General features: G+C 33.5%; 1 protein-coding gene across 2 annotated transcripts in view; it reads left to right on the top strand.

Moving 5' to 3' along the window:
* The first annotated feature begins 978 nt into the window (after positions 1-978).
* The window catches only part of LOC131848045 (protein-L-histidine N-pros-methyltransferase), a 63,391-nt gene continuing 39,990 nt past the window's right edge, over positions 979-24,379 (top strand). The window contains exons 1-2 of one of the 2 annotated variants that reach the window (XM_059197802.1): positions 979-1,080; positions 2,293-2,505. In XM_059197802.1, coding sequence (XP_059053785.1) covers positions 1,018-1,080; positions 2,293-2,505 — 276 coding nt within the window. In that variant the 5' untranslated portion in view covers positions 979-1,017. Of the gene's footprint in view, positions 1,081-1,974; positions 2,506-24,379 lie in introns of those variants that run through there. The other variant, XM_059197801.1, reaches the window with a different exon arrangement.

Below are 24,379 nucleotides of genomic sequence, written 5' to 3'. Positions count from 1 at the left end.
ATGTATCGATAAATGTAATACGTTATATGACTCACTTCAAGTCAGTTGTACGTGGGTAACAAACATCTAAATTAAATAAAAATGTCCAGTTACCACCAGCCTTACGTGCCTCAGATTGAAGACGATGTAAGTACCGCACTATTCTAATAATAAATTTTTTATTTTTCTAATATTCATATACTACTTCATTACATGTTGTAAACCTACTAACAGGCTGAAGGCAGGCGTGCATGAACACATTTCATAATAAATGTGAAGTTGTCTGTGAGAAAATAGTGATATAAAACCATTATTAAAGGCATTTTATATTACGCAGTGAATTCTTTCAGCACAAATTTTATTCTCAGACTTTCCCTAAACTTGGGAATGTATATCAAATTAGATATATAAAAGCAACATCTGGTATATATGTTTCATTAATTTGCAAATTTTTGTTTGGAATTGTATTATTTTTAATTTTAGCTTACATATTTTAGTGAGAACATATTCCACGAAATATATTAATTGCACGTCTCCCTAACATCTATAAAGATTATAACAGGTATAGTAATATGCAATACCCAACTACTTAATATAATTCCAAAATAATTAGGCACTGTAATCATAAGTACTTATATAAATCAGAACAGCATTTCGTACCATAACTAATCTAGCAATCAAAAACACATTTAGCCAAGTAGGTACCTACGTGTAAGTAGCTATCTCTATTACCAAAATTCTATTATTTTTAACGGCATCGAATAGAAGTCATCGGAGTTGGTCATGCGGAGCGGTGACAGTGAACGGTCAGTCACGGCCAAGGCCGAACCGAGATTCTATCTTGAACTTAATAATATAAGTAAAAATTCCTCTCACCACAACAAAACACCGGGAAGTAGGTATAAGACAGTGCTTTTATGTACGACAGTGTGGTGGACGTGCATTTAACTAGTTTATTATTTAAAATAGTAGATACGCGTGTCAGGAGTGTACTTAAATAATTGTAGCAACTTATTGTTACCATCAGTGAAAGCAACAATGATGAGATCAACGCTTCGAGAGATTGTTGCGAAGGTATCGGTGGACGCTAAACAAGAATTGGTATGATTAAGTTATATTTTATGCAATTTATATGTAGTTTAAATAGGTAGATACTTAAGGTATATTTCATATCGATTAATGAAAATTACCAAAGTGCTTCCTATGTCTTGGATTGTTAGTGCCGTGTAGATAGATACTGTTCCTACATTAATACTAGCTTCAACTGTTCGTGGTCATCTACACGGGAACACGTGCAGGAATGGGAAGACATGTCTTTGTAGTCCATCCAAGGTTAATCCTTATACATAAATAATTATCATTGTATATCTAATAGGTATTAAGGGTGAGTTATGACCTGATTTCCTCTTCATTGTTCAAACCATTTAAGCATCATCTGAATAAAAAAAACCCTTTTTTTTTATATAACAAACAAGGGGATTGTTAGCAATGTGGTACTAAGACAGGTTGAACTCCACATTATGTGATAAAAATCAGGCCCTTCTGAAAATCTTTGTTTCATTCCTGTCCTGTGGTGGTCTTTCGAATTCCAACTAATCGCCCTGAAAATATTTATCCTATTGTATCCACCTTCCGCTGATACTCCGCTACCGTATGCCAAAAATTATCATAGCGTATACTCAAGCCATATTCGGGCATATAAAAATATGTCCTTTAGGTATTTTTTGCAAATTAAAATTGTTGTAGTTTATGGAAACCGTAATTTGATAATACCTAAATAACATTGTTCATAAACTGATAAAAGTGCCTACTTTACTAAAATATTAATAGTTAATATGTAATATTATAAAATGTAACAATATTTAATGTTTATTCAGTATTTTTGCATCAACATTGTTATTGTAGTCGCTCGTCTGTTTAGTAGAATACTCCGTAAACGCTTTACGTCACTTTAGCGTCATCTGTCATCTGTCTTATGAAACTTTTTGACAACACCTAGCAAAACAATGTTTTTATTAAATCCGTCACTTAAAATTCTTTAAAAAATGTTATTAAAGTGTTTTTATATTATAAAGCAGACATACATAAAACTGTGATTAAACCTATACAGGGTTTAGAATGTGAATTGTATCAGTTATTCAAAGTAAACTCAATTCTAACCCTCTCTTATAGTTTTCCTGCTTGTGTGATGAGAAATCATCTTAGATGTTCTATTCATACCGTAGTATTGTTTATTTAGCTTTCTACTGTTCAACCTTTTTCATAAAAGCTATAACTATACAGAAGACTGATTTTTTTGTTTATCACCATAAGGAAAATCATCCATCCTGTGGTTATGACAAACAATTTATATTACCAAAAAGAAGTTGTTGGAAGTCATCTTCATTAGAAGATAGTAGTGATACTGGGAAGTTGGCTAATATGGCTGGAACAAATGGATTTTACCGACCAAGAAGTGCCCTGGCTCGGGCTTTTTATGAAAAACAGCGGAATGACAGACATCTGCAAGAATTGGACCAAAATGAGGTAACTATTATTATAATGCTTCTTGCAGCAGTACACAGATTAAAAATGTATTATTAACAAATTATGAACACTGAGAAAATTTATTTTTTTACATAAATAATATCATACAAAAGTTTTAAAAAAAATTATAAATATACTTGACTGTTCACTGTGAAGTAATGAATAAAATTACAGTTTATTAATGAATTTCCTCGTATAAAATAAATAACACTTAATTTAGACATATATTTATTGGACTTATACAAGGTTTGAGTTACATTAGTTGTATGAAATGTACTGATTTCCTGAGTGAATGAAAAAAAGTATCCACCATGTTAATCCACAATAAGATGTAACTTTATGAGAAATTTCATTCAATGCATTCTATTCATTAAAAGAATGTATTTGTCACAATTATATTAGTAATTTTGTATAGTATTAGATATTAGTATTAGCATTTCGTAAGGAATATAACTTTTTTTTAATATTGATATAAATTAATTTTTTTTTCATGCTATAACACAGCAAAAAATAAACAGTGGTTTCAGACTACTGAGAGTATATTTTGTCTATGTATACTTTACCATATTTTGACTATCAATAATTACATCTATTTATTAAAAGATATCACACACAGTCCTTTGCTACACTGTACAATATTCATATTTGGAATATTGCTTAGATGATATACTGATATTTTTTTTATAAAATATGTTCATGTAATTGAAATGAAGCAATCTGATAGTGAACCTTATGTTAAGAGGCACCATTGCCTACACATTTGAACATCACTAGAAATTTCACATTCTTATGTGTGTGACTCCCACACAACTCTGCCATTCCAGAGGACTATAATATCAAGCCTTTGATCCTGTAATTTAACTACCTGCTGTGCACCCTACATCTGATATACAGCTTACAAAGCAAGCTACTTGGTGACTTAAATAAGTAATACTGAAGCACCCATGCAGATGGCTTTTTATCATCTATGCCTCATAAATCTATATATATATATATAATAGTTGTGACATGTCACAGTGTTAGTTGCCATACTTCTCAGCTTAACGAATGTTGATAAAATTTTATATGTATACTTGAAAAGCCTTTTTAATATCACTTTGTCGTAAGAGTGGCCTATTCCAATTTATTTTTTTATTTGTGGCACATAATTTTTTTTGACATTTTTATAAGACTTGCAAGCTGCTCTTTATAATTTATATAAAGTGCACAAGTTTCTTGTGATGACCATTCCAAATGAGTGGTATACTTCTTTCTTTTTCTTCTTCTTATACCATCCTCGAGTAGTCCCCAGCCAGCGAACCATAAGTTCATATTTATCTATAAAAATGGAACAATAAACTTACTGGATATGATGGCATATCTTTTTTATCCTATCAAATAGCAATGCATAAAGGATAGCAAGAATATAGCACTATATTTTTTATCTGACTGATTTCCTCTTATTAATTGTTTAACCAGTTGATTATGTATTCAATTTTTTTTTTTGAGTATTTAATTGAATTAGTGCTAATCGGTGGTTTATATTCACACACTTAAAATTAAATTGTAAGTAAGAATAAATTATTTAAAAGAGCAACACACAAGTTTCTTGCTTGTTCTTCTTGTGATGAGACAGCATTCCGAATGAGCGGTAGATTAAAAAAAAAAAAATGTTATGACTATTCAAAAGTGCTTCAATGTAAGTTTATTTGAATAAATGATTTTCTATTCTTTCTATTCTATTCTATTCTATTCTATCTCTGCTGTTCATCATGTTAATAAGTGAAGGCTGATGCATTCCATCAGCCTGTTTGATGCACAATCTGATGCAGGTCAGTGTCATTAATATATTTACTAACACAACTTAAATTGAATGCAATATACCAATACATCATATAAAAAAATTAAAGGTAACATTGTGTACCTATCCTGTTTACCTGTTTTATATTTCTAATTATAGTATTATTTCATAGAATACTGTATTTTGCGGTGGCAGATTAGGAACTTTTATCCAATTTGAAATAGTAGAGTAACAATATTTTTATTATTTATTTACAGTATTGAAGTAACACTATAAGGTCATATGCAAGAAGTAATATAATATAACAATACATAATGAATAATAATTTAGGTATTTGCTTGCTGTATGGTACAGATTTGGATGTTACTAAGTAAAAGTACATGACATGCAGCACCCCATGAAGAACAAAAAAACATCTTTATAAGATTTTTTGACTAGAAATAAATATATTTAAATATAAAAGCCAAGTTTTTTGAATGATTATTATGTTTAAGGGAATGTTTTCATTATTATTTTGATAATAGATAGCAATTATTTGATTATTAATATAGGATTACTTGTATGCTTGTTTGTACTGTTTGCTCCTCTATATTAACATTTTCATTGCTGTAAATATTACATATTCATTCTAATCAACATTCTTCTTTACTTTACTGGATATAAATTTGTAATGGAATTTTAGTATCCCATCATCCCATCTGATAGTAAGTGGTAATTGTGGGACATCACATCTAATGTCATGCCTCTTATCCTGTAATTTCACTGCCTTAACGTGTCTCCATATGTATTTCAGTGGTGTAACAGTTTGTTTTATATTTAAAACAGCTACAGAGTAAAATTGTAATTTCATTTATTAGAACATTTCTTTATGCATGTAAAATGTATGAACATTTCTTTAAGACTTGCATATTAACAATTAGTATTTTTTATGCAAATCCATTTACATATGACATATGTTATTCTGGACTAGTGCATCTTTATAATTCTTCTATATTATGTTTATTTGTCACTAAAGTTCTCCTAAACTGCTCGATCGAGCTATTTGGGTGAAATTTTATACGTATATTTCAAAGGGTCCTGATTGAATTAAAAACAAAATTGGAGCCGTTACGTATTGCTTTTCCGGGCTTTCCATTTTCTTTCCCGGCACAACGATATCTCATAAGTCCGCTAGTATTAGTATAGATTTCATTTCAAACCCTATAAAATATTATAACTTAACGAAACCCGATAATGATGCCAAATTTAACTTATATTTGACGGGATTTTTTCAATTATTATCACAAAGTAATAATGAAAATTTCTCACACGCTGTCATGCGTTTCGCCCACTCTAAACAGTCAATGGCCCTTAGTCAACTAGTCGGACTTCTCGATAGGACACTTATATTGTCACCAAACAATTTAATAAATATATTCATTCTTGTACTTAACTTATATTTTACACTTGCTGATCCGCGCAATTTCATCTGCATCACATATTAGCAATGCCTTCCTCGATAAATGCGTTATCCAACACTAAAATATTTTCATATCGAGCCATGCTAAAGTAAAAAAATTTTTTTTTTATTTTATAATAGCATATAGATATCTACATATGCCTTATCTCGAATTCTGCTTTTAAGTAATAAGGTAAAAATAGTTTTCTTAAAAGGTTTTACCCTTATGACATTATAGTACCTACCTATAGATAAGGTTATCGAAAGATTATCTTAGGATTAACTTAAACTTAACTTATTTTGGGATGGATGTCTGTTTATCACGTCATTTCGAAAACAAAACTTAATTGATCCAACGAAGTTTTATATTACTCTTGAATGAAATTTATGTCAAGGCATTGTGATAACAGCATTCAATCTAACTGACAGACCAACTCGTAATTCCAAGTCCTGTGTATTAAACATCCAGTCATAAAGAATATGTCATTTAGTACAGTCCTTATAATTATTACTAATTTCTATGGGAGTCACCGCGGAAACACCTGACATATAAGTAAGATAAAATATCAAAGCAATAAACATACAAAATGTGCTCTAAATCAATGTGTAAAAAATCTTAACATAAACCACTAAGATATGGTATCATATTCATGATTTAGATCTTTATTGTTTCGGGCGTCCATACTCCAGATTACATCCTAACTAATATTCCTAATATTAGTGATATTGCCGAATGTAAAGTAATGTCCTTTGAACTAGTGATATCTCATAAATGAATTTGTCCATTATCGAAATTGTTTGTACATATATTTAAAACTATGCACACTTTAAAAGAAATAGTACAAGTAGTATATTAAGCTCAAGTTTTTCCTGCCATATCTCTTCAAATCAAAGCTCGAACGATAACGACGTAACGTTTGTCGGGTGCGTCGTTTGATTGCTGGATCCAATTTTTCCACACCGGGACAATTCCCTCAATCTTGTATCAGCCAGACTTTTGCCCGGGGTTTTTCATACGTGGCGCACACGCAATCGGGCCTCACGTGTGCCTACTGCCTACATAACGAGGATATATTTGCGTATGAAGAACACGAAATACCTCTGAATTGTGGAGGAATAAGACATTCAACCCGCTCCTCCCCACGAGACCACCCCACCCGGCCCCGCGACCCTTTTAACTTTCATCTCTGTCGAGTGCTCGGTCCACATACTTTTGTTTTATTTGATCAATGTTATTAAAATGTCGCGGGCTTGCCGGATTACAAACATCTGACTATCGTACAAGCACATCCTGAAACGAACTCGCTGAATTCAAATCGAGATAGGTCTGCGGTGAACCGATTCCCCTACTATTTATTTCATGTTTAGATATTTAAATACATTCGCCATGACTATCAGTTATATTACTTTATAAAATTACCTTAGACTACATTTTCTAAAAGTTCAGTTAAACTCTGGTTGTATATATTAAAATGACATCCAAGTTAAAATTTAAGTATTTAAAGGTGTAAAAAGTATTGAATATCAATTATGTGACACATTTTAGTTAGTGGTTTTTTCCAGTAGAGTAAATGATACACCACCATAAATGTACATTAATTATCACATTTATCTAGCCTTAGATCATGATTACCTAATCAATCTTCAACTACAATTTCTCAAACAAATTTGGATAATACCTTCAGAAGTCTGTCTGTCTCTATTTATTTCAAAATTGGTCCGAGGAAATGGTAGTTCACTTAATTCTGATTCTTATTTTAAATTCTTTTATTCTATATCAACAGAACATCGTATAGTGAAATAAAGTATTGTTATCATAATAAATTTCCAGATTCTAACTGACCTAGTCTATTTATGGTTCTGGTTAATGATACATACCTGTATAGTTTTGGTAAAATTCCATGATTATAAAGACATACCTAAATTTTTGCGACATTGCCTGCGTACGCGCAGTTCTCCCGCGTAGCCAAAGTGTCAGTCACACGAGATCGCCGGCGCGGCCGTAATCACTGCTATCCATTCTGTTAAAACCACCCGAGAATAAATTAGTTAAGTAGAAGCTTCCGTTAATCGGCGGTCGTGGTCGGCGACGCTCGTTCTAAATGGATTAATTTATACTTATGAACGAGGACATTTTCGGTGTCACGCAAGGATGGGGTGATTGTGTTGTGATTGCTTGCGCATCCTATGAAGGCATCCTTTATTAAACGATTCGGCCTCGGTTAACTCGCCTCGGTGTTATCATTAAATGCTTTACACATTGCTTTACTTACAATTTGATGGTCTGTTTTATAGTACGTCCCGTAGTAGCTCTTTGTATAGATACAAGCAAACCGTTTTATTTGATGTTGGCGTTTATGGTGGTTTAATGGATTACTCAAATTCGTGAATGACAAAGTAATTGGAAGGACACTTAATCTTCATTTATAATGATTTAGTGTATTGTAATGGAATTATGTTTTGTTTTAACAGTCATAGTTTTTTTTTTTATGTAATTGGAATGGCAATCAAGCTGACATGTAAAAGCCGTGGTACAATTCATGCGTTATCGTTCCAGAGGACTAAGATGTCATTCCCCTTAAACTCTAATTTCACTGCTTAATTTGCACCCTACAACTGAGGTACCTCCGCAGACTAGGTTTTGCAAAGCATTATGCATTATGCACAATAATTTTAAATATCAATCTGCTTAATAAAAGAATGTCTATGTGATGTTCTAATACTTCATCTAAACCGAAAGCACATATAGCTTATACAATACTAGACCACTACTACTACATATTAATTTTAATAGATTTATTTTAATGAATGTTTTTACAAATATTCCTATAATTCGAACTAGAAAATCTTAACCTAGAAATCGAACTTATGATCATTGAAAAATTATGTATGCTGAATACTACCATAAATACATTTTCGATATACCACAATCATATGATGCATGTGATATATATATATTTGCAATAAGTGCATAGTCGATACAAGAGGCGTGATGTCCACCACACTAGAAGCAAGACACCTGAGTCGCGGTGGGCGCATCGCTCACTGCAATCTGTACATTATTTCTCCATTGTTCGCGTAACGACCTCCCACCCCCCCGACGGCGGCACCCCGCACCCCACAGCCCCTGCCCCCTGGTTCCCACACCCCGCCTTCAGGCGGTGGGACCTCGCTCGCGCCTTTCTTTTATCATTCCTCTCTTTATTTCCGAATGCAAATAATCCTCCACACGTGTGAGAACCGAAACCATTGTTCTCGCCTCCCACCCCCCACCGGGGACCTTGGTGACGCAATCTTTTTCTTCAGCATTTAGGCAAATGTATGTATCTAAGTACTCCTACTTTCAATACATCATATGGAAAGGAACCAGTTAATGATGTTCATCATTATTATATATGTAACAATGAATGTAAAGAACAAAAATTCTGGTGTAATTAATTTGAATGACATTTGTAGCTCAATAAGTATGAGTAAAACTTTCACTTAGGTATAATACTAATAGATGAATTTCTAAGTAACTGGGACTACTATAGAAATAATTACATTTTAAATAAACTGTAAATAAAATTCAAAAGATGTTACTGCCCGCGCCAATCAAACACTCCCAGGATCAATAGTTTTTCTCGAAGTGATTCTCGGCACTCTTAATCACTGTTTAACATATAAAGTAAGATAAATTAATTCCTACATATGTGGTATATCCTATAAAAGAAAAAAATATATACTTCGTACTCTCTGTTTCAATTTAAGCCTATTTGATCGTTCGGAAAATTATCTTGTAAATTGACATCGCTAAAACCTCAACTGAAAATCAGTACCGAGGCAGCTTAGGCTTCTGCATAAAGTATCACGAAGTTGTAAACCTTATACACCACTTACATTTTTACTATTGATATTTTTTTTTAAAAAGACATTGTTATATATTGATTAAGTAAACTATATATATGTATAGTAAACTATATAATATAATATTTGTAATTAATTATTACAAATATTTAGTCTTACAAATTACTTATAACAGAGAGTAAATAGTCATGATACATTTAATAAAGAAAAATACAAATTCCACACCTTATCAGAAATACCATAATGAAAGTAATTAATATGATTTTTGTAAACAGTCATGCTCGGGTATACCTATCGATTTCTGACTAGTCATCCAGAAACAATACTTTGTTCCAATCACAAAAGTGTCTGCCGAAGTAATTTGTACGACAAGATTGTAGCGGCCGCGGCGGCGGTGTAATGCGACAACCGCCCTAGTTGCCGCGAGTGGAGGACAAACAGCTCGTTAGGCCTCCGACCTGCGGAAGGGTGGAGCGCCACGATTCCCAAGAAAAACGCTAAGTGGGAAATCAATACGTATTAGGCGCGATATCGGACCGGCCGCCCGTCACACCATGATGGATGAACGCACCCAAACTTTCCGCGCCAACTCTAATAATGACAATATACAAATTGACGTCCGCATAGCCGCTTCCGAAACGCGATAGCGCTGTCGCCACTCACATTATGTAAACAAACATAGAAAAAACTGATCGCTTTCAATTTATGTAATAGAAATCTCAATTACGGATATGTTTTTTGTCTCTCATCTATCATGTGGCGTCCTGAGAAGGCTGCTCCCGTGTGAGTCAATCGTCGCGCCAAAAAATGGCGTCGCCTGTGACGTCTCACGAGTAGTGCGATATTGGAGTGGATCGACAGGCGGGAGTCACAGCGCGTCTACATATTGAAAGCTGCTTGGAATTTACAAATAAATGTACCCATACGTGCAAGGGATTCTGCGCATTACTCCCACATATGCGGAACAACGCCATCACAGCTTTGTTGTCATTAAAATTGAAATCATATGGGCATTGTTTTGAGAAACGGATAAAAATGCCGCTTTAAACGTATCATATAATTAGTATGTAACACCCACCGAATTCAATAGACCTTTCGCGCTAAAGTTGCGATGTAGACTAGTACTAATTATGTATGTATATTGTATTATGTAATATAGTATATTATAATATGTATTAATTTTACTAACTGATCGAACGCCATCAGTGAGTAAAATTAATACTGCTTATTAGATGGTAATTGTGGTAAAAGTACCTACTTTTACAAATCCAATTTAATTGTAAAAACTATTTTTTAGTTTAATTTTCATAGGGTAATAAGTATTTAATATGTTTTAATTAATAATATCAATACTAGTACGTAATGATGAGTTTATCTCTTATATATTTTTCAATGATATTTTTTTCTTTCTGCGGTATCTATATTATTTTTACTTTCACGGTTGAAAGATCTTTACACTGACAATGTTACCATTAGGTATCTATCTCAGATTTGATACATACAATTCATAACAATTTATAAATGCATTAATAATGCTAAATGCTGAGAACTGAGCCTTTATACTCGTATCTAATGAAACAAGTGTATTTCATACAAACCTTGAAGGTAAAATGGGCTAGTTTCAATTGATACGAGAAATGGGGACAAACAGGTGTAAGGTCGGGAGTCGGGACCGGCGCTGCTACGAAACCCGTGAGGTAACACACAAAAGCTATTTGCGACGCACCCACTGGGGACCCACTCTGATAGTGTGATGCCTACAGTCGGAGTATCCTTACAATATTTGCGCATATATTCCTCATAAGTAATTTTGTATATTGCAAACAATAGGCTTAGAAAAAAATATTTATTGATAGTAGTTGTTTCGGAATTAATTTTTTTAATACGTCACTAAATATAATCAATAGAATAGAATAGACCATTTTACCATTGTTTACCATTATTTACCATATATGGTCTGAGCTGTGTAATTAAAGTTATTCAAATGCATTCCCAATAACATCGTAGCGTGCCGCGACTTAAGATTGCCGGAGGCAACGTGCTCTCCTTTGAGACAATTTACCTTCAGTTGGCGAGACATTTTAATGCGAACTACTTCCGTACGTATAGTCTTACATGAGATTAAACCGGGGGTAGTTCGAGGTGGATTGTGGGGGGTGTATTTATGTCACCTCGGGGACGCGAACGCTCGCCCCTCCCCAATTATACCGCAGTAAAAGTCATAAAAAGACACCCGAAGTTTTTACACGAACCAAGAAGAGGCTCACGCGAAATTAAGAGGGGCGCCGAAATGTGAGATGAGCATGAATTTTTTATAAGCCCAGATGATGGTGCTCCGTTTATGACGTCTTATGGCGGATAATGCTCACGGTGCACGCGCTCTTTGTTTGTACGGCGGAATTATTGATGAGGTGCCTTTATTGCTGCCGCTACACGTATCAAATAATTAATTACCAATTGAGAGCCATGAATGCCTGCCGTGGAGGCACTACTTGTATATTGCCTCATACTTTAACACATCCCATATAATTAATTATTTTGTTTCGAGTCAATGAAACACATTCTTTGCTTGAAAGTGTATAAAATCTCTTGAGCCTTTATTTTAATTCTACTACCTTTGGCATTTGAGATGCTACAAACATTTTGTGCGAATGGCTGATCACCATGAGTAGAGAGTACAATATTGGTGATCAATATATGCCTGTTGTAATTACTACATGTGTTTTGTTTATAATTAAGCACCAGTCGAATACCAGTGGTAGTGAATTTAAACAATTTTTTTCTAATTATGAAATGAAAAACAGAACATAGGTACCTACTTATTTTTAAATAAATACCTACAAATGTACTTATTTTTAAATAAGTGCTACTAGTGTCAGTACCATACTGCAATTATTAAAAATATTTTAAAAGAAATTTTTAGATTTCGAATTCGTATCAATCAGAAATCACAAACCAGAACTTTTTTTTATTACCATAAAACTTCTTTGGAATAAATCAATATGCACTATATTCGTTTAAATTTTATTTTCCTTCCATTGAAGTATGAACGTCATAAATAATTTTAGTCCTCCAGAGCAGGTCGAAAACGATCTGAGAGCTGGTTAGCACAAACGATATTCGTTTTGTTCGCGCTTGTATGAAACAATACATTCTCACGTTTAATTTCTTTCGGGTCTTAACAATTGATTCTTTTACGAGTGTGTTTATTGAACTCACTCGAAATATGATAGGGCTATTTGTGATTCTCGTAATTTAAAAGGTCTTGAAGTTTATCGGGTATCGACGACCCTTCTAGCCTTACTAACATGTTTATATAACAGCAACTGTTTTTGATCTACACTAATGTGATACAGAGAAATGATTTGATATAAATAAAACGGAATAATACTTTTTCCGATTATAACTTTTTTTCATCTATAGTGGTATACTAATAAAAAAATAGATATCCAGTACCCATATCATATTTTGTATAAACTTATGATGTACATAAAAATAATAATACAGAGATTTATATAAAACATAAATTACATATAATACTCTGGTATTTCTTGTAGCATACCGTGTGAGATGCACTCATCGCATACCAGATATAAAGCCCGCCTGTATACTGTTCTATGTTTTATTCATACGTTGAAAACACTTATTTTAACGCGTTGCGTATCACGAATATCGCCTACCATACATCCTATTCCATTTTAATCGCCAGTTATGTATGGCACATTTATATTTCACTGATATTTTAAAAAGAGACCGTTAAAGAACCCTAATGAGCTATTAAGATTTTTTTGCATATTATTTGCTATAGGTAATCACGAAATGAAGAAAAGTACTGAAAAATATTAACCTATTTCCCAGTACTTTGAACTTGAAAAAAGTTGATAAAGTGACTACCAGAATAATGACAGACAAACTAGTTGTATTACTAGTTTGGTATTAGTTTGAATATTTATTAACAACAATTATGTTGTTTTTTACTAAAATTTGGTTATTTATAGAATAATTTTGCGTTAATCTAGAAAATGGCTTATCTTAGTGACCAATATTCTATTAAAAATTACTGATTGATGTATGATAATCTCTTTACAAAATGGCCCATTTACAATAAATATTAGTGTTTAGGTACTAATATTATGCATAAGCGAATATGGAGTGCGATGTCATTTCCCATGTGTACAGGTCGTAAAGTTCTAACGTAACATAGGTGTCACGCGCGGGGCCCGAGACCGGTGGCCCGCAGCAGCCCTCGCCGCGCTCCAGTAAGTAGTGCGTCGTGCGATATCCCCGTGCGATGCGAGCGATGCGTGCGTGCGTGCCTAGCCGGCCTCTGGTCGCAGCTAATATGATTATGACAGCGCTACGTGCCAACCCAGCTCCGGGAATCCTCACACAAATATTCATTAATCTTTCACGGTCCGACGTCTGCCGCGATGGAGATTTAATCAGATTAAGGATCATCTTTTTTGCGGGGAAAGTCATGCCCTTTTGTTGCTGGTCGGGCGTCACTGGCACTTTTGTGTTGAATTTATGACGGCCGATGTTTGCTCTGAATGTAAATTCAGTTAGTGTAAGAAAATCACTTTTCGTCGTATTTTTTTGGGCAGCGCTAGGACAGTGTTTGCTAGTGTAGCGCTGATTGTTCGGTGCAGGGAGAAGTGTGTAGGCGGCGCCGCTGTGACTGTTGATCGCGGACGCGAGTTCCCGCCACTCGCCACGCAGTCTGCCCTGAACAAAACTTTTGCCCGTTGCTTTTATGATCCATATCTACTATCTTATGATCCTAAAACTCCATTACATACCTTGTCGAATGTTTATTTATATATTATTATTCCAATTTAATAGAGATAGGATTTGCATTTGCATATTGTGACTTAAACGAAACAAACGAAAAAAGAAGACGTTAGGGGCCTATCAATCTGCACATCTTAATCTCTAAAAAACAATTTATTTATACAAAAATTCGACAAAGTAGAAAAAAATGTTAACACTTAAATAGCCGCGCGGCGAGCAGTCCGTTTGATTCGTAGATAGGGCGCGGAAGGCCGAATAAAAAGTAAAATTAAGCGCGGCGAAACGCGCGTAAAATTATTTTACCATTGTATGCAAATCGACGCCGCCATGATTATTTTATTTCCTAAGAGACGAAGAATATAAATCTCGATTAAAAAATAAACCAGTCTGCAGAGCTTCTCTTAGTTGATAGGTGTTTAAATGTTTGCTCTACGTTAAGCTATTTATATATTACTGACAATACTATAGTAATTGCGTGTTTTTGTTAACTTGTATTAAAAAAAAACTTATCTATTTTAATTGACACATATTAACAATTGTGAATATTGAATACCAGTGTACAGAGTTGTTGAGAAGTATGTAAATAATTACTCTACGAGCTCTATATATTATTTACTTTCACTTATTGAGTCTTTTTACTATTATTATTTTACTCTATAATATATTTACAATCATTTAATAAGTAACAATTGTAAATACTAAAACATTTTAATTCACATACAGTGATGCACTTTTAGTGTAGCGCTTAAACTTCGTAAATTTTATATTCTTGCTTAACTTTCCCACTAAAATCTATTCCACCAGCTGGGAAAGACATTGGCTTAGACTGCATGAAATGAATGAAGAAAACCTGGTATCCATGTTTATAATAAAGTCATTTTACGACAATATCCAAGTGGAGACGCGGTGGAAAGTTATAAAGTTAAGAGGACCGTCAGACTTACAAGAAATGTATGAATGAGTAAATAAATACAAGAGAAGTTGACAACTGCGCGGTTAGTGGACGTTTACACTCGACAAAAAGGTAGTACGTGTTTGCCGAATGTGGGAATAAAATACCTGCTATTTTTGATGACTTCCATTCTGACAGCTTCATGTCACTTTGACTCCCTCAAGACGTACATATTTTGTATTTAATTCGCATCTTTGCTTCAACTAATTCTATTTTTAGATAGTTTATTGTCTTATATTACAAGAATTACAGTACCTAACAAAAACGATCGATTACATGGCTTTATTATTGTATGTTTTATTTTAAATTAACTCAATAGTTTAATGAATATCAATATAGATTAGAGGAAGTAGTATAGAAGAAAAAATGCTTAAACTGGCATAAAGTACTAATCACTATCCAAGTGAGTGGATATCAAATTAAAAAAAGGCTATTTTTGTTATAAATTCTTGACACTCGCAGGATAAAGCTAGCGGCCATCTTGGATATAAACGCATAACTCATTTATTAAAAGGAAACGCCCTGGTCCGCAAGGCGCGCGGGGTCTAATGAAAGTTGGCGCAGCAAAAACGCAACCGCGTCGGGAATGTGTCGCCCGCGCGTTCTCCGACGTGTACAGGCTATAAAAAGGTCGCTCGGGCTCTCCAAGAGAGGCCCCGGCTTCGAGGACCCCTCTCCATTTCTTTTTCAATCAATTCAGTCGGCCGACATTCGATTGGCCTTTGACAAGCGCATTTTGAAACATTCCATATAACGTGACGTGACGAAAAACTATACTTATGTATTGTTTGATATATCACTTCATTCTCATGTCCTATAGTATTTATTCAATAGCACAGGTGTAATAATACTCTATACTAGCTATAGGCCGCCAAAGCATTCCTTTATATATAACCCGTTGTTTTCGACTGCCAGAAAGGTACCTTTGAACCGCTTCAAACAGAGGTACCTACGTAATTGGCCCGTTTGTGAACCACCTGTTACAACACAGAGTACCTATATCTCATTCAATTTTGACCAACGAAGAACCATATTAGTAAATAATCTTAACCCTTAAATCAGAAATCACAACGAATCTCCTAACCTTTGATTTCTAGTGTGTACCTTCACTAATATTATAACGAGGGCCGATCAAAACAAATCCAAAGATTATACACGGAAAATAACTTGTTATTAAAGAAACCTTTTTCGCTAGGGATATATAAGGATAGATTTTACAATAACTGAATATATTAATAATCAGTAATAAATAAATAATGCAGCTTTTGCAACTTATTACGCTTCAATCTTATACTTATATATTATATATCTTATATCTATACTTTCAGTTTCGACTTGCAGTACAGTCATTACAGGTCATTGTAAATGAATTTTAGTGACTGTATATTGTAGGACATCGTATACTACAGACTGCTGTGCTATGCGTCATATAGCATAGATTCAATTAAAAGAGCAACACACAAGTTTCTTGCTTGTTCTTCTTGTGATGAGACAGCATTCCGAATGAGCGGTAGATTAAAAAAAAATGTTATGACTATTTACTTTAATAAATTATTTTCTATTCTATTTCTATCCTATTCAATACACATGTACATACTAAACGTAGGCACTACACAAAGATACAACGAAAGAAATCTCCGCCCAGTGCTCATCTGAAATGGTAACCGGAGGCTGGAGCCTACAGGCGGTTTTTGCTTCTACTGTTATTACATTGGACAATGGAGCGACGGACACGTCCAAACAATCGCAGTGCGATGGCGTGATCGAGCTTAATTGCTCTTTTACCAAAGAATAATTTCGATTACAGCGACAATGTGAAGCCACGCGTCCACGCCTCAATAGAAATCAACGATCATTTCGATTGAGGTGTTTGTTTGTGGAGTATTCCTGTATTTTTTACTCGTTATCGACCCCGTGGAATTTTAAACCACTAACCTGCTGGAACTCAGCTTTCACGGAACGAAAGGTAGCGATGTCCGTTATATTGTTTCGCAAATATTTATTCATATTTTATTTTTACTCAAATAATTCGTCGATTGAAACGTGAGAATTTTTTAATCAAATAGCAACCATTTCCTCTGTTTCAATTTAGTATCTATTATTAAAAACAGTTACTTAATTTCTTCGAAAGTCTCATTAATAAAATTGACCACTTTTACTAAATAAATGTGATTGATGATTTATTCCAAATTATTAAAGAAAATTCTGTAAATTATTCTCGAAAATTTATCTTAACTATGTATTCTCAATTGTTATATATCTCTGAAACATGAGTACCTACAGAATTTCAGAACCTTCTCCTTGGCGATCAGCAAATAGAAAGACAAACTACAAACTTAATCAAGCATTTGTGGTCTATATAATAGTAGTACTACAGATATCGAGAAACTTTCTTGTACTTACTACAAGAAAGTTTCTCAATGTCTTAATACACAATTTAGTATAAATTTGAAATAACCTATTGTGGAGTGTTGTTGTACTACATAATAGTCGAATCTACATCTGCTCGAATCATACATGACACTGTCTGTGTCATATATGATTCGAGCTTATGGAAACCCATCAAATTGTTATCAATTCACATTTCAACAAATGAATACAAGTGACCCATAGTTAATCTGAATTTAATTTAGCAATCCTGGGGGGGTAACCAGTAACAATACTCTCTTGTGAGGTGCTGCTTACAAGAGAGCTGCTTTTACGATGAAATCGGCCCAGTTGATGCTTAATCTAAAACCAGTTTAAATACACTCGTAAATCTTTGTAACGGGCCCACGCTTCATATGACATTTTGTCTCATATACCACAAGCCGTCGCTCGTGCTTGGTATTAAATATATATTTTTTACTGCTCAGCACTGAATTAAAATTACTAGGTACTATAGCACGTGTCGTACCTTCGACCATTCCAATTACCTTCATAAAAATGCTAACCGTGGTCAACATAAACAATAATGATTTTGACAACTATAGTGCGATGCCCTATTAACCTTAAGCAGAAAGCCCTTATCTTTGCAATTATAAGGAGGTTGTTTTATAATCATCTTAAGGTAATATTTTTTTAATAATATGGAATATTGTAATTTTTTTTATTTCAAGAGTCGTATTTCATATCAATCAATATATTTTTTCATATATACTTAAATCTTCAAACTATAATAAAAATAGAACAAAAATATACAAAGGAATCGCTAATCTCTATACTAATATCTCCTAGTCCAGTATATTTAGAAGTACCTACCTAAATATAAATTGCTTAAACACTGAAAAGTGTTATATAGAACACTTTTCAGTAATACGATACGATGACAACACGACACGCACTACATTCGCAAGAATAATAATAATACTATATATAACCTGGATTATTGTAAGTAGTCTTAGAGTATTCAAATTTCAAAGGTCTTTTGCATTTGACATAACTATTCTAACAGTAATAGTGTCCTACATACAACATGTCTGTTAGACAGATATAATACACCCAATAAAAATACTTTGGTGTACGAAGACCTAACAACGTTGTAAAGTTAAATATAAATGGGTGCATATCTACATAAAACAATAGATCCAATATCGGTAAATGTTAATTTTATTGCCCAACAAACTGTTGGAATGAAAATGATCTTTGATTAAAATCGTAGACGGTGCATTCTCATGGTGCGGCGACGCGGAAATAATAGTGCAAATGAATCTGAATGGCATTATGGCTGGAGAGCACGTCGGCCCATAAATCCCAACCCCCGATAGAACAATTAAAAGACGAGTTTAAAACAATTACGCAACGGTGGCCCTCCGGCGGCTCGTGATCGTGATACCATAGAGCAATGATTATGCACATCAGATCCGACATCGTGCTAAAATTCTATTTTTTATAGCCTAATATGCGTTCCACAGCTAGGCCCCCCACTTCTCCAAATCTATCTATCGTGAGTATTTATAATTTATATTAGTTTCTTTAATTACTTAAATAATATTCTGTACATATTTGTACACAGAACTAAAACTTGGATATCATACTATCATATACAATATTTTTTTTATATATCTTTCTATATTTAATCTTGTTGTTCCGCACGTGATTGTAGTCTATTCAAAAGAAATTATATACTGTATTTAAATAAAGAAGTTATTTATAGAAAGCTCATATGTCTATTAAACACATTTTAGCTATTAAAATATTATTGTTGAGAGCAATTGTATGTACATAGTATAAAACTTGTAAGTATTTGCAGTATTCCCTAAACCAAACACTAGTTTTATACGACTGTGCGTTGATCATTCATTTAATTGCATATTATATATACAAAATAACTTGCTGTTTTTAATTAAATAAAAAAATAAAGTAATAGTTCTTTTTCATATTTTGTTATCCATACTGTCCCATACAATAAAATTACCTATCCAGAGTGTAATGACCACTTTATAAAATGCCTTTGTTACAGCAGACAGTGTTGTTGGCACAAACCAAACATCTTTTATACTGAGTCCGTTCCCTTTACATATATTTAAATCTACTTATTTATTGTTATACTGTTATATAAACTGCCCTAGAACATCCGAATATAGTAGTTCACTACTCCGATACGAGATTGAGGTCGTGAATTCGATCCACGTCACCAAAATTTATATACATCAATTTCTGATTGTCGGTAATAATATTTTTATTTATTATTTAGTTCGACGCAGGATGCGTTAGACTCATCTTTAATATATTATATTCAATCAATCAGTACATTCATACTTGGTGATATAGGTATATGTCACTAATAAAAATATTATATACCTACAATCAATTAAACAACCCCGCAGACTATTATTTTTAGGGTATTAAATTAAAAACCGTCCTACCATACTACATACCGTAATACCATAAAACAACTTGATCGTGATTGAGTTTACTACTCTTATTATAATAGTGCTATCAATGGTTAACTATAGATATATCTGTTGGTCTACATACATACATATGTAGAGAAGTATTTTATTGTAAAAATTAAAAGGAGTAGCCAACAGCTGTGATAAATCAAAACAGACTTGCATAGAGTTCAATCCCTTATTAGTTCTACAGACCCTAACTATAAATGGTAGTTTTATATTAGAAGTAAAATGTACATACTTGTTCTATCTGTCTGTACTGGTGTACTAAGCCTTAGAATAACATAATGCTTTATTGTTTGGTAGCTTTGTCGAGTGTTAATCGAGTCAATTGTTTTATGGCAATAACTTATGCTTCCTTTTAATTGAGACTGCCGCTATCGTATCCTTGCCTTAGGCTGTTAATACGGCTTACACACATAGAAAATAGAAGGAAATTGGTAGGTCGTATAGAACTAGCATACATATTACTCATACAACAATAGATCTACATTGAACGTTGGAATATTGTCTTGTTTGACGAGTCTGTAGTCTATTAATTAATTATATATTAAATTTATTAACGTACTGTTACACTGCGGAAACCAAAAGATTAAACCTGAATCTTAATTATAAGTAAATGTAATACATTATATTCAAAAGAGTTTACAATATACATATATCATTCGTTGTATATAATAGTTAAGCAAAATTTTATATCCCTGTACACTTATTCATTTTAACAAATATATCTCGTACGTCTCGTACCGCTGCAGAACGTCCAGGCAATCTGCATCCCGACTGATCCCATTTTAATGGAGCGCCCGGCAAACAAGCTCGGAGCCGCTTACTGGTAAATCCACTGGGATCCCATGCGCCACTTAGTTCAACATACAATGTATTACAGTTACCGGTTTCTGCATAGCGCTCTCCTATACTACCATCTCTAGCACTTCATGCATTACCTACTTCAGGGAAAACTCGTAAAATGATGTATACCATCGCCCAAATTAGCGTACCTACCTTTGCACCATATACTTAGCAGTTCCAAGTATATTTTATGAAATATATAATTTGCAATGCTCTAGAATTAGTATATCATATATCTGTACTCATTATAAAACAATCTCCAATCGCTACTACTATTCAGAGTCACTTTTGCAAAACAGTTAAAATACAAAACGTCCCAAGAACCTGTATTTGAATGTCCGCTGTCCACCATTTATTTCGCACATTTATATGGGAATTAATCTGGCATTGTGCGCGCAAACCGCGTTCGACGTTCATATTTCGCTTCTTATTGACAATGTTCTCGCGCTAAGAGCTTTGATTCATTAGCTCGAGGGAAACGACCGCCGTATAAAGGGCCTGCATCCCTCCATTCGTTCCAAGGATGCACCTCTACTGACCTGCGCGTTAACGAGTGAACGAATGATAATGAACGTATTGAAGACTCTATGACTGGTTGATGCCGACACTGTTCAAGCACAGTGAGAGACCCGGTTGAATAAACCATTTATTAACATCTGACCCCTTGACTATTGTGCGAAAAACGGTAACCCACATAGATTCTGAAATAATAAAAGAAGGCTCGGCCTCGATCACTATTGAATAAATCATACCGTATTTGTCTTCCTTAACAGGTACATTTTTAAAATGAGGAAATTTTTATACATGCAAATTTAAGTTTACACGAGCAGAAAATGAATTCTAAACATGATCCTCATAAATAAACCAATTCGGTGCTTCTATACAAATCGTTCAAAACAACAAGGAGACTAAGTTAATCTTTTTTTCTCGTTGATTTCTTGTAAACTTTAGATTTGGTTTATTTTTTATAGCATAGATGTCAAACTAATATGCTGCTAACCTAATATATAAGCAATTACTACTATCTACAAGCACCTGCAAATTTCAGAAAAATATATACTGTACATGTAGGTTTCAGTTATACGTTTAAAACTGATATTTGGGTCCACTGCGGGGTCGTACCTAGTTATGTAGTTTATGAAAAAATGCGTGCTTTAGAAACGTCGTTTATTCAGATAGTCGGAATGGAAATTATACTAGAACATGTCCTTAGTCTCCTAGTTATATCATTTTGTATTAACTACTTACCAACTTATATACACATCGTTTGAATTTTATATCAATAGAATCTATATTAATTATAAAAAACGTCTAGCGCACCTGCTGAACAATGCGCGTTTTCAATCAATCTTTCTTTCAATTACTACCAATCGATACCTAATTACATGTAACCCTCACAAGAAAATGATACCACGAAAAATTGTTTAATCAAGGTACCGCAGTAGACTCTACAAAGTCGACTGTGTGAATGCTTCTGTCATACCATTTTCAGCCACTAAGCAGCTCGGTTGGTAAGTTGCTTGGAAGCTGAAATGTTTGTTGTGAAACGGGTCTCACTTATCATCAGGTAAGCGATCAACTCAGTTATATAAAAAAACATACTGAAGTAATTACAATTATGACTGAGAATTACTTTTAAAATACTTTTGAATTAATATTTACCTTACAGAATTTTCCCTCTCGCACAGAAGCTAGATGCAGACTATTTTAAATGTAAAAATCTCGCATAATCTCTAACGTGATATCATTATTCGACATCGCCTCTAAATATTTATTGCCTCAGTTTTTGCAATAACCTCTATTTAATTCACCATAAACATATTTAAAAATCCTATTACGCGATAGGTAGGGAAGACATTACAGTAGTGTCGTGACACTACTGTAATGTTATGTCTACGTTACAACATGATCCGTGGATCATGTTGTAACGTAGGTTCGAAAGGGAAGGGATCGTTAGTAATGGGAAACAATGAAACCAACATAATTCATTTTTGGTGGATTAGCCACAATGAGTTATGTGGCTAGACTTCATGCTCGTTCTATTGTCTATATCTCCACTAATACCTAGCCAACGTATACCGTTAGCTCCAGCGGGTGCACTATTCCATTATTGTTCATTAAAAAAACATGTACGTTTGAGTCTGAACCGTGGGTTAATATAAGTTAATACTTTCATAGGTGCTAACGACCTCTGTCTATATATTGTCGTATAATTAGTAATATTCTAAACACATTTATGACTTTCATTCATTCTATTATGCTATTTATTCACTTCTGCTCTTAATTTTTTGTTGTCTATATTTTTAATTTTACTTTAAAAACAATATTTTTAATACGATTACAATCTTTTATACAATGTTTGTGTAATTTTGGCTTCAGAACTAGCATCAGTTGTATGACAGAAGCCAGCTCCATCCCAATACATGTATTTTTTTATTATTTTTATCATAGACTGATTAAATTGACCATTGATTAAATATTTATTATTATTGTTTAAACTAATATAAAAGAAAATCTTTAATTACTTCAAGAAACCGCTATTCTATGAGTTCAAATTTGGAATTCTATATTTATTCCAGATATAGACAATATATTATCTGAATATGCCCGCTGTTCCCTGAAGTGCCGACAAGTGCCATATAAATGTCAGATTTCATCCAGAATTTTCTCTGTATTATGTTATGGTATTACTTTATATATATATATAAAAACGTTATCACTATCTTCAAGCCAAATCCCTCACAGACTAGATGAAATTAACCAAAAATGCTTCTTGTCGTACCAAGAATTATGAGTAAAGTGGATTTTGCACACAAATCTGTCTCATACAAAATGATACTCTCTTTTACCATGCAAATTTTTATTGCCTGTCTGTCTCTTTCCTAAAATCACTTCCAAAATAGTATATCTATCTATAAAAATATTATATCTTGGAAGTGATTAGATTTTGATTTTATTTAATTCACTTATTTCAATTATTCAACTGATATAGATTATTAAACTTTTTTTTGTTATTCATACATATTATAGGAATACCTACATGAATACAAACGTTTGTATCGTGTGAGGAATCAAACCCAAGACCATCAGGCAGGGTGCTAAACCACCGAGGCTGTAAAAAACTATATTATCTGCTCACCAAAACACTTCCAAGTATTAGACTAGTCATAGTCTGGCATTTCTACATATTTTACTTGAATATATATTGGTAGAGATCAGTGGAAGAGAATGACATACTGCGCCGACCCCAAATAATGGGATAAAGGCAAGGCAATGATGATGATGATATATTGGAAAGGAACCATCAATATACAAATACATTCATTTCATTCCCACGACACCAG

The sequence above is a fragment of the Achroia grisella genome, unplaced genomic scaffold (assembly GCF_030625045.1).
Source record: "Achroia grisella isolate CSIRO2021 unplaced genomic scaffold, CSIRO_AGI_Agris_v1 utg546, whole genome shotgun sequence".
In the NCBI taxonomy this organism is placed as follows: Eukaryota; Metazoa; Arthropoda; class Insecta; order Lepidoptera; family Pyralidae; genus Achroia; species Achroia grisella.
This window is presented reverse-complemented; position numbering and strand designations above follow the sequence as displayed.